This window comes from Meleagris gallopavo, chromosome 1 (genome assembly GCF_000146605.3).
Source record: "Meleagris gallopavo isolate NT-WF06-2002-E0010 breed Aviagen turkey brand Nicholas breeding stock chromosome 1, Turkey_5.1, whole genome shotgun sequence".
Taxonomy (NCBI): domain Eukaryota; kingdom Metazoa; phylum Chordata; class Aves; order Galliformes; family Phasianidae; genus Meleagris; species Meleagris gallopavo.
In genome coordinates this window covers 172,623,518-172,640,662 of record NC_015011.2, presented here as the reverse complement: position 1 = coordinate 172,640,662, position 17,145 = coordinate 172,623,518, and the positions used below count along the sequence as shown (strand labels likewise).

Genomic DNA, 17,145 nt, shown 5'->3' with positions numbered 1-17,145 from the left:
AAAAAAAAAATGCCAAAAAAATAAACGTGCAGCTTTACCTGGTATTGATGATGTCTTCTCAGATTGTCAGCTGCACGTCTCTGAAAAAAGAAAAGAATGGAATACAACAAAATTCATGAGTGTCTGCCTGGTAGTAAAATACAGCACTGCAATACAGCAACTCCATGCAGTCTGTGGTAACTAACAAGCTGAAAGACATTGTTCAGTATCTGTTGACAAAATGGCAATGTTGGACTGAAGACTGTCATTAGCTTTACAGAAGGGAGTATGTTGTCACTAAAAAAGCAAAGTGGATTTACTATATTTCCATTAATGTGCTGCTATTCTGGCATTGATGTGAGTGTGGTGGCAGCCAGTTATCTGCTTGCTGATGACTTTGAAAGTCATAAATCTGATATAGAAGAGCAATGTGATTGTGTAACACACTTGCACAGACAGAAGGAATTGAGAAGAGGTTGGCATACAAGTGGTGGTATCTATGGCTATCTCCTCATGTCTCATTTAAGACAGAGCCATCCAAAGCCTACAATATAAAACCATTTTAAAGAGAAAATTCCCTGCTTAGATTTTTGTTAAAAGGACTCTTGTTAGACAGGGAAACACAGAAGACAGCAGTTCAGCTATGAGATGCAGAGTTCGTTGTTGATAAGGAGGGAGAGTAAGAAGTGTAGTGACTATGATCAAGAACAGCAAAAAGAAGATTGGCAGGATGAAAGTAAAGCATAGGCTTCAAGAAAATGTTGCATTTGCATACACTGCTGTATCTATGAGATGTCCAGAAAAAGGTGGTGGAAAAAAAAAAAAGCCTTGAATTACTGTTGTCCTCAACATACTGAGTCACATCTCTCTTTATTCTCTACCTTAATTATCCTCAACTGGTGAAAGAGGGTTTTATATTTTTCACTTGGATTCTTCTATCTGCTGCTGATTAGAAAAGTACGAGTCTGACCACTGAGTGTATTTCTACAAAATAGAACACTTAGAAAGTCTTAAAACAGGATAGAATGATATTCAAGAGACTCATTAAAATTAATCTCTGTTGCATGATAAGCCAAGTACGATAAAGTATTTTGTCACCTTTTTTTGCTTGCAACTGATTAGCAATTTATTTATGATTACGCTTTCCCATTTTGGGAACAGATTTCTGCTTTACGGTTGATTTTGTTTTGTAATTAACTTGAGGGTTGCAGTACCTGTGTGCTCATCAATAGAAAATAAAAAGGGGAAAATCACAATTTACTAATTGTTCTGTATATATACCATGAGATAGGCTTTATTCATAGGTTTCTTGCCTTCAAGATTTTTCCAAATGATCATAGAATCATAGAATGGCCTGGGTTTAAAAGCACCACAATGATCTAATTTCAATCCCCCTGCTATGTGCAGGGTCACCAACCACCAGACCAGGCTCCCCAGAGCCACTTCCAGCCTGGCCATGAATGCATCCAGGGATGGGGCATCCACAGCCTCCTTGGCAACCTGAAGTGATGTTTCTGCATCTTATGTCATATTCATAGGTGAGATGGAAATTCCTCATATGAGTATTTACAGAAAGAGAGATGGGAATTCCTGTCCATCATCACGGCTGAAGGGACAATGTAGTCATGGGAAGGACAATACCCTCCCATCATCTACACCACTAGCCAGGTTTATTTTTCTGGCTTTTCTCTGCTGACCACACGATGGAGATATTTCATTCCTGCTGAGAGAATGCCAGGGGAGTCTGAGGCATTATGAGAACTCTCAACAAAAGCTCTGACTCACAGGCAGAAGGAAAAACACTTTAAGGTGTATGTGATACACACTTCGGTTCAGGTAAAGCTAATAACTCCTATAAATAAAACAAATGCTAGCTCTTTTCTTGTAAACTGCTTTCTGTAGTTGCTGTGTTCTCTGCTTTGTTTTACAGTGAAGTGTGAAATAAAGGCATAGATTTAACTCTGTACCTGTAGCAAGAAATACCTAAATCTGATTTATCCTTTTTAAAAAACAATTCTGAAACTCCCAGAAACAAAGGCTATGGCTTTTCCAGTCTATGCCATGACAGAAAGTACAATTTGGAATGAGTATACAAACAAATGTATTTAAGTAATAATATGTCCAGAACGGTTGTACTCTCCTTAACAATAGTTTTCAATCAATAGCTCTGAGAAGCTGAAAGAGAATGCAATTAATGATGCATTGTATATACATACTGCAAACGTAAATATGCAGACACATAGCCTATCCAAGTTATTAACCCCATCAGTTCTCTAACTCCAGTTTACATGTTCAGATTCTGATTCAGATTCAGTTCATAATCTTCTTTTGCATCCTTCTTACAGTGCAATGAATCTTTATTTAAACACATCTGAAGATCAAGATACTACACATAAAATGACATTACCAATTATCTCTTCCTTATTTAGTTTTCAGCCAGCTTTTCTCTACCTGGCCTAACTTGTGGTTGTTCAAAATTTGTTTCAAGGAATTGCTGTGCTGTGTGCACGAAGTACTAAACACTATGACTGACAAAGGAATAAAAATTAAATCTGACTGAAAAATAGCAACACGGGAAGAAACAGTCTTGTGATGTCAATATCGTATGAGACTGTGTTACTGCAGTATTTCATCACTTTCCAATGGGTGGCACCAATACGCTGCAAGAAGTCTTAGCGGTTTTACTGGCACTGAAAACTATTTTGGTCTTCCTGTTTGTGCCATTCTGAGTAATTTGTATTTTCTGGAAGAAAAAATATCTCTAACAATAAAAAAATGCCACAGTTTATATTACTTCCTTGGAAGTTATTTATCAAAAATATATTTTTTACAAAGTATGAATTCAAATTCCTTTGACCTCTTTTCTTTGTGACAAATGCCCAGATAATCTGATGATTGTATGATGGGTTATATTCCCATATTTGGAATGGAAGCATTTTACGACAGAGACAAGAACTTATCTGTGTTGACAGAAAGACTTTCCTGTGAAATGGTCCTTGATTATACAACAAACATGCTCCAGATTATTGATTTCCATTCCATGTGGAGGGTGCTATTTCTTCTCTTAGTTTTCAGCAACAAACATTTCAGGGAAAGTTCAAAACAGTGTATTGACTCAGAATTTGCATCATTTCCATTTGGAGAAAGAAGGATAAGAGAATAAGAAAGAAGATTTTCTCTGACAAATACTAATCATTATCATGTAGATTGCTTGAAAAAGTAGCTAGGAAAAAAAAAAAAAGCTGTTTATCTAAACATCAGGTGCACAAGAAATACTGAAGATATGCTTGGTAAATCCTTTCCATTATATCCCCTGGAATACTTAAAATTATAGATAAAACACTTTTTGGTGACTGACCAGAAACAAATTGGAATGGAATTTGAGGAAAATAACACTACTTACTTCAGTATAATCTTGGGGATTCTTTACTTACATCTCTTCTATTCTAAAATAACAGTAGATTTCAGATGATTAACAAGAGTAGCCTTGAGACACCCAAAGCCCATAGGAAGTCAGGAGTACTTCAGCCTGATCAATAGAATTGCATTACTAAACTGGCTCTTGCTAAGGTGAGCTGACAAAGTTAACAGAAATACTATAAATACTATAAAGGGAGGCACACATTGTTATTTCAGAGTTTTAAGTGTAGGAGATACTTTGCGATAATAGATAAGGAGAATGCTGCGTACCTGGGATATGTCAAAACGACAGAAAATAACAATGTGCTGTAATCTGAAAAGGTAGATCTCTGATTAATAGCGGTGATGAAGTGCTTATAAACGACATGTGAACATACCGGCCTTCCTGTACCAAAGAAGCCAGCTGTAGTTGTCATTAAAATGTGCCAACGGCATGGTTGGACAGCCTTTGAGAAAGGCGATGTCCCGGAAAAGCTTCCTTGATCCCATCACCCACCTCTTCAGCAGCTTAGTACAACAAAGGATTCCAGAAACACAGAACAGACAGTCAAAGAGATTCAAATTAATCATCTCTCTTCAGAAGCTCCTCGCTTCCTTGCAGACTCTCTTCTTTCATGTAATATCTTTGTTGTAACAAGCACTGTAAATGGTCCTCCCAAGCAATCATGCCATTGTTATCTAGTTATCATAATTATCAGATTATTTGGGGTTGGATATTAGGAAAATTTTATTCTCTGGAAGAGGGTGAGGCACTGGAGTGGGCTGCCCAGGGAGATAGCTGAGTCACTGTCCCTGGAGGTGTCCAAGAAACGTTTATGTGTTGTAATGAGGGACATGATTTAGTGGGAAAATACTGGTGGTAGGTGGATAGTTGGACTGGATGATCTTGGAGGTATCTTTTCCAATTTTGGTGATTCTGTGATTCAATGATTCGATCTCCACTGACATTTTTCTTTCTTTGTAGGAGCCACATAAATCCTTTCTTTGTGTACCTGCTGTAAATTCTCCTGACCCTGAATCCTTTCTCTATGAGTTCTACTTGTGTATAATCTTTTAAATTTTTATATATATAAATCACACATTATATCTATAATCCAACATAAATCTATATGTATGTATTCTTTATATATTCTTATACATATATATCTATAGATACATACACACACAGAGTGGATTGTTGGTTACACGTTTATACATCCTGGTTCACTCCTGATTCATGACTCCTGGCTTTTTGGTGCTGTTTTCTTTAATGCGTTATTTTATACCCAATCCTTGAAAACTGATGTCTTTAAGAAGACAGCTATATTCTGTCCATAATTTGTTTTGCACTCTCTAGCACTAACTCAGCCTTTGGATTCCCATTAATGTTATTCCTACTGGTAAACACTGCAGTACATCACGGCTTTCTAATAGCAAACATTATTTAGAGCCTTGAAAACTGATTATTTAGAGGTTTCACAAAAAAAAAAAATGTTTTGAAATCAGAGTTCCACATCACAGACAACCTGGTATCCATCTAGCTGACCTAAGAAAAATGAGCCTTACAGGAGTCTATAGGGTTTTTTTTTCCTACTATCAGTCATAGGAAAGATACCAGAGTTCGTAATACAGGACTCAGATAAGACAAGTAGGTCCCAGCAAAGCTTATCTTGTAGATCTGAGGCAGAGATTCCAGTGAGTTGAAGTCAGAGAGCTGTCACTTAAGCTCAGACAAAAGGCCGAGATAACTTTTCGCTTCCATTTGTTTGTAAGGTCACAGTGTTTCTACACTTAATCTGCGATGGTGTTCACTGGGACAACTGGAAAAATTCTGGGAACCCAAGGCTGAGCTGCGGGTGAAGTGAATAAGTTTTTCACTATCTGAAAACAGGAGAAACTCTGAGCTCATGATGGTGTGCTCATTTTTTTCCTCCAATGATTTAACCTCTTTATTGGGAAAATAATTGTGTCTGCAATACTATCTATCTGAACTGTGTGTAGACCTGAGTGAACAGCGGCTCTCATGCTCTTGTATCTACAGACAGATTTTCCCTATGCAGAAATCACTGGGCATAGTGCAAACTCAATTTTTAGTTCATTTTGCAGCTTGAATGTATAAGTGGGCTTAAAAATGCAAAATGTTCCTAAATCAGACAGCCATGTGGAATCCTGTTATACCTGAGGAGGTAACTGAATTTTGTAGTTTTATGAGATGCTCCGAATCTGTCTGGTTAACCAAGGCCACTCACTTCTTCCAGGCAGCTGGAATTCTTGTTAATTGGTGGCTCAGCTAGTGAAAACTCCTTCAGAAGGGTTTCAGATACACTTGCAGCCAAGTGCCTATTCTGTAGTGAGGACTAGTGGTGGATATAGTACTGTTGTCTCACAGAGCTTCATGATTTCCACTTTTGCTCCTCAAACCATGTGTTTTTTTGTTTGTTTATAGAAAAGAAAAAGAAAACACACAAACAAATAAATCCTTATATCTCTCCCTCCTTCATCTCCTTTGCTTCCAATTAGTTCAGTTATTAGCAGTTCAAATCACAGGGAAAACCAGATTCACCTCCTTCTCTTCTGTTTTCCCAAGGAACCACCTTTTCCTCCAGTGTATTCAGTACTTTGGGATGGGAATAAGTGCTGCTCTGCTTGGCAAAAGTAGTTGAATACCCACTGGAGAATGGAAGTGAATTTGGGTCTCCCATAGCCCAAGCTATTTGCTATTCTTAGCATGCACTCCAATCAGAAATTCTGTCCTGAAGCTGAAAAGTCTTTCCCAACAAAAGATTCTTTGAAGCTGGTATACACTCATTAAAAAAAAAAAAAAAAAATCTATGGTTTTAAATGCAGAAAAATTCCCAATCAGCTTTGTATATACATTCCTTATCCACTGACCCTTTGCTGCAGCAGTTTTCCAAAACCTAACTGCTCTATCTATTTGTTATTTAGGCATCCCAGCAGGAGGCAGTTGCTGGAATCTGGTGGTCTGTCTGAACCCCCAGTCTCACCATGTAGGGCTGAGAGCATCCTGCCTCTTTCTTCCTCCTTCTAGACAGCCAGGAATTAATTTACTTCCAGAGCTGCAAGTTGAGAGGGAAACAAAGGAAAAAGAATCCGGGATGGAAAGTCTGACAGAGAATGTTGTCCTGAAGGCTTTGATGGGATGGATAAGATATTCTGGATCTGTCCCAGTGAGTCAGGGGTATTGTGATAACCAACTGTAGATCCTCAGCTGCTATGAACTGGCATTTCTCCATTGATTTAATATCACTCTATCAGTTGACATTAGCTAATCATCCCTACTGAATGCTTAACAAATGCCTAGAAGAGTTGCCCACTCTCCCCCTACACAAGTAAAACAATCTCTCTATTTCTAACAAAAAATCACACATTTTCCTCCACTTTAAACTTTCTTCTTTTCTTTGCTAGCTTACACAAAGATGCTCTGTTCTCATTTTTTCACCATTCATTCTCAATTGTCTTTTATTTTTACTTTTATTTCTACCTGAATCACTACTTATTTTTTCTATGCTGCTTTTCTAATAATAATATGAAGGATTTTTTTTAGTACTTCTTTCTTACAGCCTACTGTTAGTTTGTTTCAGTATCATACTCATGCTTACAATCTTCTTTTTCTGGCTCTTACATACCTATAAGCATGACAGTGAAGCGAAGCACACTTCCTTTTCAGAATGCCAGCAAGATATTGCAATAAGCTTGATTAGAAGCTTTTCACAAAGAGTACAAAGAGAATCTATTCATCAGTTTAGGAAATGTGATTTAGTTTTATGTGTTGTACTGCCTCCTTATCATGCATCTGTGCATCTCTATGAACTTGTTCCATGAGGTGTACCTAGTGATAAAACTGAATGCCAGGATATGACAGGAGAATAGACAGGAAAAAAAAATGGGCTTAGTACTCACTTTGTCAAGAAACTAGTAGCAAAACCACAGAAAGAAAAAAAAGAAGCTTGTAGAGTAATGGTCCAGCAAATAATTAAACCACACTCTTAGCTTCTTTGGTGTATTGCAACTAGGGTTAATAGCATGAGGACTACAGTCCTGTCTTCTTCCTCTTACATGACACTCATATACTCTCACTTTGCTACTTGAGCTCCCTATAGTGAAAACACTTATACACACCAAAAACTTATAATGAAAAAGCCATCATCCACATTTGACTCACAATAAATTAATTTGTTTATTTATTTATGCTAGCATTGCCTACTGAGGACTAGTTAATCATGCACTGACTTGATTTTTTTATTCAACATGTAGAAAATATTCCTAGAGAGATTTCTTTGCTGACTGAAAGGTCTCAAATGGATAAAGTTAGGAGAGAATTTACAATTCATTTACAATTTACAATACATTTGAATTTATAGAATTCAAATTTACATTATACATTGCAGCTAACAGGGAAAGACTGTGATTTAGATATTACACAGATATCTACTGAATCCAAATGCAGAACTGCTGCAGTTTAACCCAGCAGTCAACTCAGCATCATGCAGACAGCCATTCACTCACTCCCTGCTCCCAGTGAGACGAGAATCAGAAAAAAAAGAAAAAAAAAGAGTAGAACTCATGGAACCAGGCAAGAAAAGAAGGGGAAAAATAATAGTGATTATAATTATCTCTATATGTATAGAGATGCATTTACAAACAAATGGTGCACAATGGAATTTCTTGCTACCCGCTGACCAATGCCCAACCAGCCCTCAAGTAGCAGCCCCCCAGCAGCTCCCCCAGTTTTACTGTGCATCATCACCAATCATATGATATGGAATCTCCCTATGGCCAATTTAGATCAGCTCTCCTGGCTTTGTTCTCCACCAGCCTCATGCGCCCCCCAAGCCTGGGCAGCACTGCAGCCCTGCACTGTCACGGCAGCACCAGAAGCCTAAAATGTCTTTGGCTCTGTAAGTACTGCTCTTCAACAACTAAAGCAGAGGTGTATTATATACATTATTTTTCTCCTAAAGCCAAGACACAACAAATCATCATGAAGGAAATTAACTCTATCCTAGCTGAAACCTTCGTGCGTCTTTCTCCTCTTTTTCTTTCTTTTTTTTCCCCTGTAGACATTTCTACTTCTAATGAGTGCTAATAGAACAGGATAGTAATATGATTTTGAAATAACTTGTAAATTCAAGTAAGCAATTCCCCAGTAAGTGGCTATATTTCAAAATGTTTTCTTTAATGGAAACTGCTGTTGGTAAGAATGCTTTTATGGTAAACTCATTTCAATTCACGTAGAGAGACAAAGAGATACAAAGAATATGCCATGGTAGTTTATACACAGTTCTGTAGTTTATGATATGTCAATGGTACTTGCATCGTGATACTTGGAGCATCATCTAGAACTCTGAGACTGATAGACAAATGTTCCTTGATGTTTGTATTGCTTTTAATCTTTCTTGAACTATCTTTAGATGAAGCATCATCATGGTTCATACTGCTGTGCAGAAATCCAATGATGCTTTCTCTTTAATCAAATACATTGACTTGAATCTTAAAAAAAATAGCACCATAATTCTCTGTGAGAATTATTATGTAATTCCTATCCTATTTTAGAGGCCTTTATTTTCTGACAAGGCTGAGAAATACTTTACTGTATAGAAAAGAGGAAGACTAAAAGCAGAGTAGGACATAAGACTTACCCCTATTGTTCCAAAACTTTCAGGTTTTCTTCTAATTTTTTTCTTGCACAGGTGTCTCCATAACCACCTAATCAGATACCAGAGGGACTTCGGGCTTGGAATGACATTGAAAGGAGTGGGTAGAGTCCCTCCCTCTTCAAAGTAACTCATCCAGAGTTTTGTCCGAGCAAACTTCCACTCAATGTCTGCATGATCCTGTGCAGAAGAAACACAACAGAAGCACACATGTTGCTCTAACAAAGAAGGTAAAACAAACCTCAGAAAAGCTGAACCTAAAGTTAGAACAACCCCGGAACTCTAATGAATTTTCTTGTCCCTTCTTCTGAAAGAAGGTCTTTAAAACGAAAAAAGAAAACCTAAGCTGATTTACTCCAGTAAAGAGATATTTGATACATGCAGTATATATCTGCTTTCAACCTTTCTTGCTTAGCTGCAGGCTTTTAAATAATTAACAATCACTCAAACAAGAAAGGATAATTACAAGCAGAAAAAATGCTACATTTCTGATAGAGATGTTTTGTTATAATAGCAGCTCATCGTTATTCCACATAGATCATTCTAATTACTCTGCTGTGTAGCAGCTTCAACAAGTCTGCAAGCCTCACACACTCTCTCAGCTGCCAGTCCCAGAAATTCACAAATAGATTATCCACAAATGATGAGGCTGCTTCAATCTGTTGAGTTGTATATCCTTCTTTTTCTCCTACTTCAAAACTAAATATTTGGAATTGGTTGTTGGTGTTTTGATTTTTAGTTTGAAATTTTATTTCTTTTGGATATTATATAATATTGCGTAATGAAAAAAATAATCAAAACCCAGGGTTTGAAAAAGTTGCAAAATCTTAGCAGCAGAACAAGAAATGTAAAGTAATAATATTTGAATTGGACAACAGACACAGAGACCAAGAACTTCAACCACTGATAAAACCCAAACTTTAATATTTAGCCATTTATACTTACAATCAAAACAGTTATTAAGACATTCCTGGAGAAAAGTATTCTGCCTGCAGTATGTGCTTTTGTGAATGTTAGTATGCCATGGCGTTGTGTATAACAATATACTAACTCTATAACTACTACAACAGCTGTTAAGCACATATAGTCTTTTCTTTTGAGGAAAACTTCAGGGGGAAAAAAAAAAAAGAAACGTTTAAAAGACTTAAGAATCTGAGGCGTTCTTCTATTTGTTTGCTTTCTGCATTACTATGTTTGAATTATCATACCATGAATCAGCCTTGAATTTCATTAGTCTCATTAATAATCAGCTGAGAAATAAAAATAAGCCAACAGTTCTGATAAGAATAAACACAGTTTTCATGAAACGAGAAAAAATACACTGCTTAATGAGGAGTCCTGACCTTTTGTTTCACTTGTTAATGAGTCCAAAATTGTATGTGAAATTCAAGCAATTAATTTCTATTCACTGTATATTTGTGTTGTACAAGAATCCAACAATAACAATGTTATAAAGGTTAATCAACATGTGAAATATGAAGTAGGGACTGCACGATCTGTGAGAGTCTCTTTCTTGAGACAAGCCCTGCACAGTGTAGTTTGGGCAGTGCTGAAGCCTGTGCTGGCAGCTCCAAGGCACCCTTCTCCACCCACTAGTTGGCTTCTGCAGTAGGGTCACCTCTTTCCCATTCTGAGTTTTGGGAAAATTCACCCCTGTTCCACTCCAGTTGTGGTCAAATTTCTGTGCCCTTCCTCAAAAGCACAAAATAATTAGAACAAATCTATATTCTATACTTAAAATAGATTTACTGACAGAAAAAAAAGTGGGTTGCAGGAACAGAAAGACAGTATATGTTATAAATAAACAACTTACAGCAATCAGCTGGTAAGAATTATTCATCATGGCTATTAGCATGTTGAGTAGAACAACCAGAGAGATTACATTATAGGTACCAAACATGGTGGCCCCAACAAATTCAGTAAATTCATGCTTTGGTTGCACATTGGTCACATATAGATTGATGAGTCCAAATATAGACCAGAATAATGACTGCAGCGTTTCAAATAATCTGAAAGACAAAGCCCAATAGGAGAAGCTGATTAATACTAACACATATACTTTTCAGATTATTCAGTTTTTCCCAAGACACACAAAGTCCTTCACTTGATTAAGGTAGATGGTGCTCATTACAATAAAGGCAATATATATAGAATACCGTTCTGGAGAATGATTACCTAAATGTTTCAGATCTGAACCTATAGATATCCAAAACAGCAATAAATAAGTAAGCCTGTTCAAACCTCCAAAGGATATATTTTAGAGATATTATTTTGGACATCTGTCTTTGAAGAATTTTGTCTCTGTGCCTTGAATTTAGAGAATAGAACAAGGATCCAAAAGTAACTCACTGATTGTGTTTTAGCAACATGTTAACGTAATCATGGTATGCTTGTATTTGTTTGATGATATCAATTTATGCCATTTTTACTTGTTGAGAGCCACTAAGACAAAAAGTGAAGTATAGTTACAAGGGCATTTATATCTTTAGCATACATTTGGTTTTTTTTTAAAGAATACAGACATTAAAAAGACAAACATGCCGCTCTCAAATTACATGTACTTTTGCAACTAATTGAGATGATACTGGATTAGTTTAGGGCAGCAGATAGGAAGCTAAATGACAATATCGAATAACACTGTTTCCTCCCATAATCAGCTCTGAAAACCTCCCCTGTGTTTTTCTATTCAGACAACATACCTGTGTCCACTCAAAAGTTGGAGTTTAGACCTGTATAAGATGTTACTAATATGCAAGATTACAAATATGCTGTGCCTGAGCAGTTAATCGATTAAGATTAAATAAAAGGTGTTATTTAAAATATGTATATTTGAGAAGGATGCCACTGATACTAAATATTTTTTAAAAGCAGCCTAAATATGATTCATAGAAGATAACAGGGAATTTTTTATTGTAGGGGTTCAATCTAGATGGGAAATGAGATAGAGAGTATTCGTTTGATAGGTTTAGGTGCTATGAATGAATTAAAGAACAGAGAAAAGTAAAATTGATTTTTAAGTGAAAGACAAAGTAAAAAAATGTTAAAATATAAATTAGAATACAAATTTGAACGTGTAGAATGGACTCTGTGTCTGTGGAAGTCTGGAATGGAATGATTTTTTTTTCCTTCCTGAGTTTATCACAATTACAAGGAATCTTTATGTTTTGCAACTCCAGACTTATTTAATGCCCACAAGTAGATATAGAAAAATTACAGAGCAACAGCTGCCTAGATAAGAAAACTCTGACCTGGTGATCCCTGAATTCTAAATATGTACTTTCTAATCTCACATTATCTTTCCCCTTCTTCTTTATTTTATCTTTTAATATATCTTGGGTTATATAGACTTCGCTGCAGCATAGGATGAACATTATTATACACTCATATAATGTTAACTGGATTTATTTTTTTTAATTATTATTATTATTTTTATTTATTTACTTATTTATTTAATTATTTATATTCATTTTATTTATTTTTATTCATTTTATTTATTTTTTATTAACTTTAGGAGTGTCTGTCAGGATTCCACTGACCAAAAAGATACCAAAAGAGAACAAAAAGACAGCCTCTTTTCTGTAAGCAACATCTAAGTGAGTAAAATGTTGGGGTGAAGGTACAAATAGATCAGTCACTTACGTTGAAAATGCATTATTCTGCTCCGCACATCGTATCCCTTTGCACTTGGTTTCTTGTGTCTCATAGTAGAAGTACAGCTGGTTCAATCCATTTGCAAATGCTAGCAGCACAAGGCAGTATATGAAAAGAAATTTCAAAATGTCCAGCAGCATTCTTCCTAGAGATATCTGCAGAGGTCCCAGGTGAGAATTTGCAGTGAATAATGAGATCAAGCGTAAGGAGCTAAAGATGTTTGCAATTGCAAACAGTGCCTCAGCCACCAGTGTTGGATGCCACATATCCCAGCTCTGCCGTGGAAGCAACCCGCTATACTGAAAACAAGCAGAAGGGAAAAGAAAAATTACTCCTCTGTATATATGAACAAACAGTGTCTGTTTCTGTATGAGCCATCCCATTAATTTGCTGAGAGTACAATAAAAATGAATGTATTTTGGAAGGTGTTATCTGTTTGAGTGTTTTTTTATCTTAGCAAAAACAAAAATGGAGTACTCATTCTACATTTCCATCTTTGGGTCACTCTAAACTTTCTTCTTTTTTACTGCACTTTGCATTTGATTATGACTTTTACAGAAGCAAAATAATTTCTAACAATTCTGTTGAAGTAATAATAACAATAATGAATGAAAAATGAATGAATGAAAAACTTTGAAAAAGTTGGAATAAAATATTTAACCAAGGAATAAATATGTTGCTTAATCACTAACATTTACAAATGATGGAAAAGTGGTTTATTAATGAACCATGGCAAACTGTTTGTGTATCTCATTATCAAAGAGTCTGATCCTTGGAAATGCGATTCTTCACTGTTCCAGCTCTACCAAAACATTTACTGAAGATGAAAGATGTTACTTTCAGCTAGTGCTTAACTACTGTGGCAAACTCATGATTTATTGGGTCTCATTAATCTGCTTTACAAGATGTATCAGAGGACAGAATCTAAGCTACGAAGCCCTCTAAAACTATGCGATAGTATAATGTGAAGCAGATATAAAGACAGACTATGATACAGGCTGTATATATCTACTCTGGGCCACCCAGACACATCCTTCAGAGATGTTCAGCATGTCTTCAGTGGTAAGGAAAGGTCCTGTCAGCTGTGGCCAGATATAACAGTATAGCCATACATCACATTTCCACTCCATGTTCAGCATCCACAGAACAGGGCTGCTCTTGATCTAAGCGTTTTCCGTCACAGTGTTTGTTGGGGCAGGATCCTATTACCATGCTGGAATTGCTTTTTTGCAATTATGGCAGCAGAGGCCATACCAATGCCCAAAAACAATGCCTTGTTTTACAATGCAAGGAGTTAAAAAAATGTCCGCTTCTGCAGAATTGGTGGCATAAGTTTTTCATTTGCTACTAAGCAGAGTGTATCTGACATGGTGATCATTAAGATAATAAATGTAGAGATAAAAACACATTTTCAATTACTTTTCAGAGCTCTTGCCTTGAACAGGAATATGTTTTCCTACTAGATTTTTATGTCGGAGACTGACTCATATAATCAATAACATGAATTTGCATGCATTCTCTAGCAGAGCTGGGAATGGACAGCACTTGGTTCAGTGCTCCGGTTTAGAAAATATTGAAGATAAATCAAACAGGTTTTACACATGACTTGGCATTGTACATCATTTGATATACCATTACAAAATAAATACTCTTCCAAAAACACAAAAGCAACTGTTTTTTTTAGAGCACAACCTCTTCTGTTTATATTTATAAGCCTCAATCATATCAGATGTGTTGCTTAAAATTAGTCATCCTGTACTCCTGTAAAATGAAACGACTTTATCTTTTATCACTATTTATCATGCTGTTATTTATCAGGGAGAGAGCATTTTTAGTGGATGTAACAGTTTAAAGACCTTACACACTGATATACAATTAGAGGCAAAGAGCATAGCCTTTTGAAAAATATGAGATGTACCCATCATTTTTTTTCCTGAATACTGAAAATGAAGCAGATAACTTTGATCTGTCTTAACAGTTTGCTCATCCTGAGCACTCTTTGGTGAATTTTCAACAATCTTTTGTGAATATTACACTATTATATCAGCTGTTGTAAATAATAACCATCCACTTAATCAGTACATCACTCAGAGAGCCTCAAATAGGCAATAAACAGTAAATTTTACTCTAAGAACATCTATCACACAAGAGATCTGAGAAAAAGGAAGGCAGGCAAGAATGCCAGAAGGCCTCCATAGATCAACTAGGAGCTAGTGAACTTACTTATGCACAAAAAGAAGGTCTACAGAAAGTGGAAGTAGGAATGAATTACCTGGGAGGAATACAGAAAAGCCATCTGAGCAGCCAGGGACCAGGTAAAGAAAGATAAAACCCAGAAAGAATTACATCTAGCCAGGGACATTAAGAGGAGCAAGAAGAAATTCTACAGTTATATCAGTGATAAAAGGAAGGACAGGGGACATGCGGGCCCTCTCTGGAAGGAAAATGGAGACCTGGTCACAAGGGATACAGAGAAGGCTGAGGTTCTCAATGACTTCTTTGCCTCAGTCTTCACCGGCAAGGGCTCTAGCCACACCGCCTATGCTGCAGAAAGCAAAGGGAGAAGGAAGATCCACGTGCTGTAAGTGAAGATCAGGTTTGTGACAGTCTAAAGAACCTGAAGGTGCACAAGTCCATGGGATCCAGCAAGATCCATCCACAGCTTCTGATAGAACTGGCAGATGAATTTGTCAAGCCACTATTCATCATAATTAAAAGTTCTGGTGAAATTCCCACTTATTGAAAAAGGGGAAACATAACTTCCATTTTCAAGCAGGGAACAAAAGACTATCCAGGAAACTGCAGGCCAGTCAGTCTCACCTCTGTGCCTGGCAATATCATGGGAAGATTCTCCTGAAGGCCCTAATGAGGCACATGGAAGATAAAGATGAGGTGATTGGTGGTAACCATCTTGGCTTCACCAAGGGCAAGTCATGCCTGACAAACTTGGAGGCCTTTCATCAAGGAGTTACAGTGTCAGTAGATATAGGAATAACAACTGATGTCATCTTCCTGGACTTGTGTAAAGTGTTTGACATTATTTCTCATGATGTCCTGGTTGCAAATTGGAGAAAAATGGATTTGATGGATAAGGAATTGCTGGATGGTCATACTCAGAGAATTGCAATCAGTAGCTCAGTGTCAAAGTGGAGACTTGCGATGAGTGGCATTCCTCAGTGACTGGTGCTGGGACCAGTGTTATTTAATATCTTTGTAGGTGACATAGACAGTGGGATCGAGTGCACCCTCAGCAAGTTTGCAGATGAAACCAAGCTGAGTGCTGCAGTTGAGGGAAGGGATGTCATCCAGAGGAACCTAGGCAGGCTTAAGAAGTGGGCCCATGCTAACCTCATGAAGTTCAACAAGGACAAGTGCAAGGTCCTGCACCTGGGTTGGGGAAATCCCAAGCACAAATACAAGTTGGGCAGAGAATGGCTTGAGAACAGCCCTCAGGAGAAGGATGTGGGAGTGTTGATTGATGAGAGATTCAACATGAGCTGGCAATGTGCTCTTACAGTTCAGAAGGCCAACCGTATCCTGGGTTGCATGAAGAGAAATGTGACCAGCAGGTCAAGGGAGGTGATCCTGCCTCTCTATTCTGCTCTCATGAGATCCCACCTGGAGTACTATGTCCAATTCTGGGTCCCCCAGCATACGGACACAGAGCTGTTGGAGAGGGTCCAGAGGAGGGGATAGATTTAGACTAGATATTAGTAAGAAATTCTTTACTGTGAGTGTGGTGAGGCACTGGAACAGGTTGCACAGTGAAGTTCTGAATGCCCCCTACATAGAAACATTCAAGGCCAGGCAACCTGGCTACTGAGAGGTGTCCCTGCCCATAGCAGGCGGGTTGGAATAGGTGATCTTAAAGGTCTCTTCCAACCCGAACCATTTTATGATTCTGTGATTCTATGATACTCTCACCCTTTGATTCAAAGGAGTTGGTTAAAATGGCTTCTTATGCAGCTTGAGATGCTGCAGTGATTCAAAGAAGATAAGATGCATCAAAAATATTAGCATAGTGATTTGATAAAAGAGAAATACAGAAAAGCTGTATTTTAGAAAAACCTATATTGAAAGATTTAGGAAATGAAAGCAAAAGTTTTGTATCAAAATGTTCTGCTTACATTTGGAATCCTCTCAACCACCACTCAGAGCTGGGGAACCCTGTTGCAGGTGTCTGAAGGAAGTAAGTTACACTTGCATTACTTGGTTCCTCACATCATTGTACATACATTGTTTTGACTGTCTACCAAAACTGAGGCTCTTTAGAAGTACAGGATAGTAATTTGGGTGCAACATTCCATATGCAGTAAAAAAAAATTTGCTGCAGAGCCAAAGATAGTGCTTTATGAACTGTGATGATTATGATTGGCATGCAAGCTCTAATTTGGAGAGCGATGGATGCACATTAACATACTTTCATCTTGGAATCTGATTA

At 37.2% G+C, this 17,145-nt stretch overlaps 1 protein-coding gene across 1 annotated transcript in view; it reads right to left on the bottom strand.

Moving 5' to 3' along the window:
• The window catches only part of LOC100538928 (short transient receptor potential channel 4), a 39,862-nt gene that overhangs the window by 977 nt on the left and 21,740 nt on the right, over positions 1–17,145 (bottom strand). The window contains exons 4-7 of the mRNA XM_010729005.1: positions 12,693–13,003; positions 10,867–11,062; positions 9,039–9,233; positions 39–80 (exon numbers count right to left, since the gene is read on the bottom strand). Of these exons, the coding sequence (XP_010727307.1) occupies positions 39–80; positions 9,039–9,233; positions 10,867–11,062; positions 12,693–13,003 (744 nt within the window). The remainder of the gene's footprint in view (positions 1–38; positions 81–9,038; positions 9,234–10,866; positions 11,063–12,692; positions 13,004–17,145) is intronic.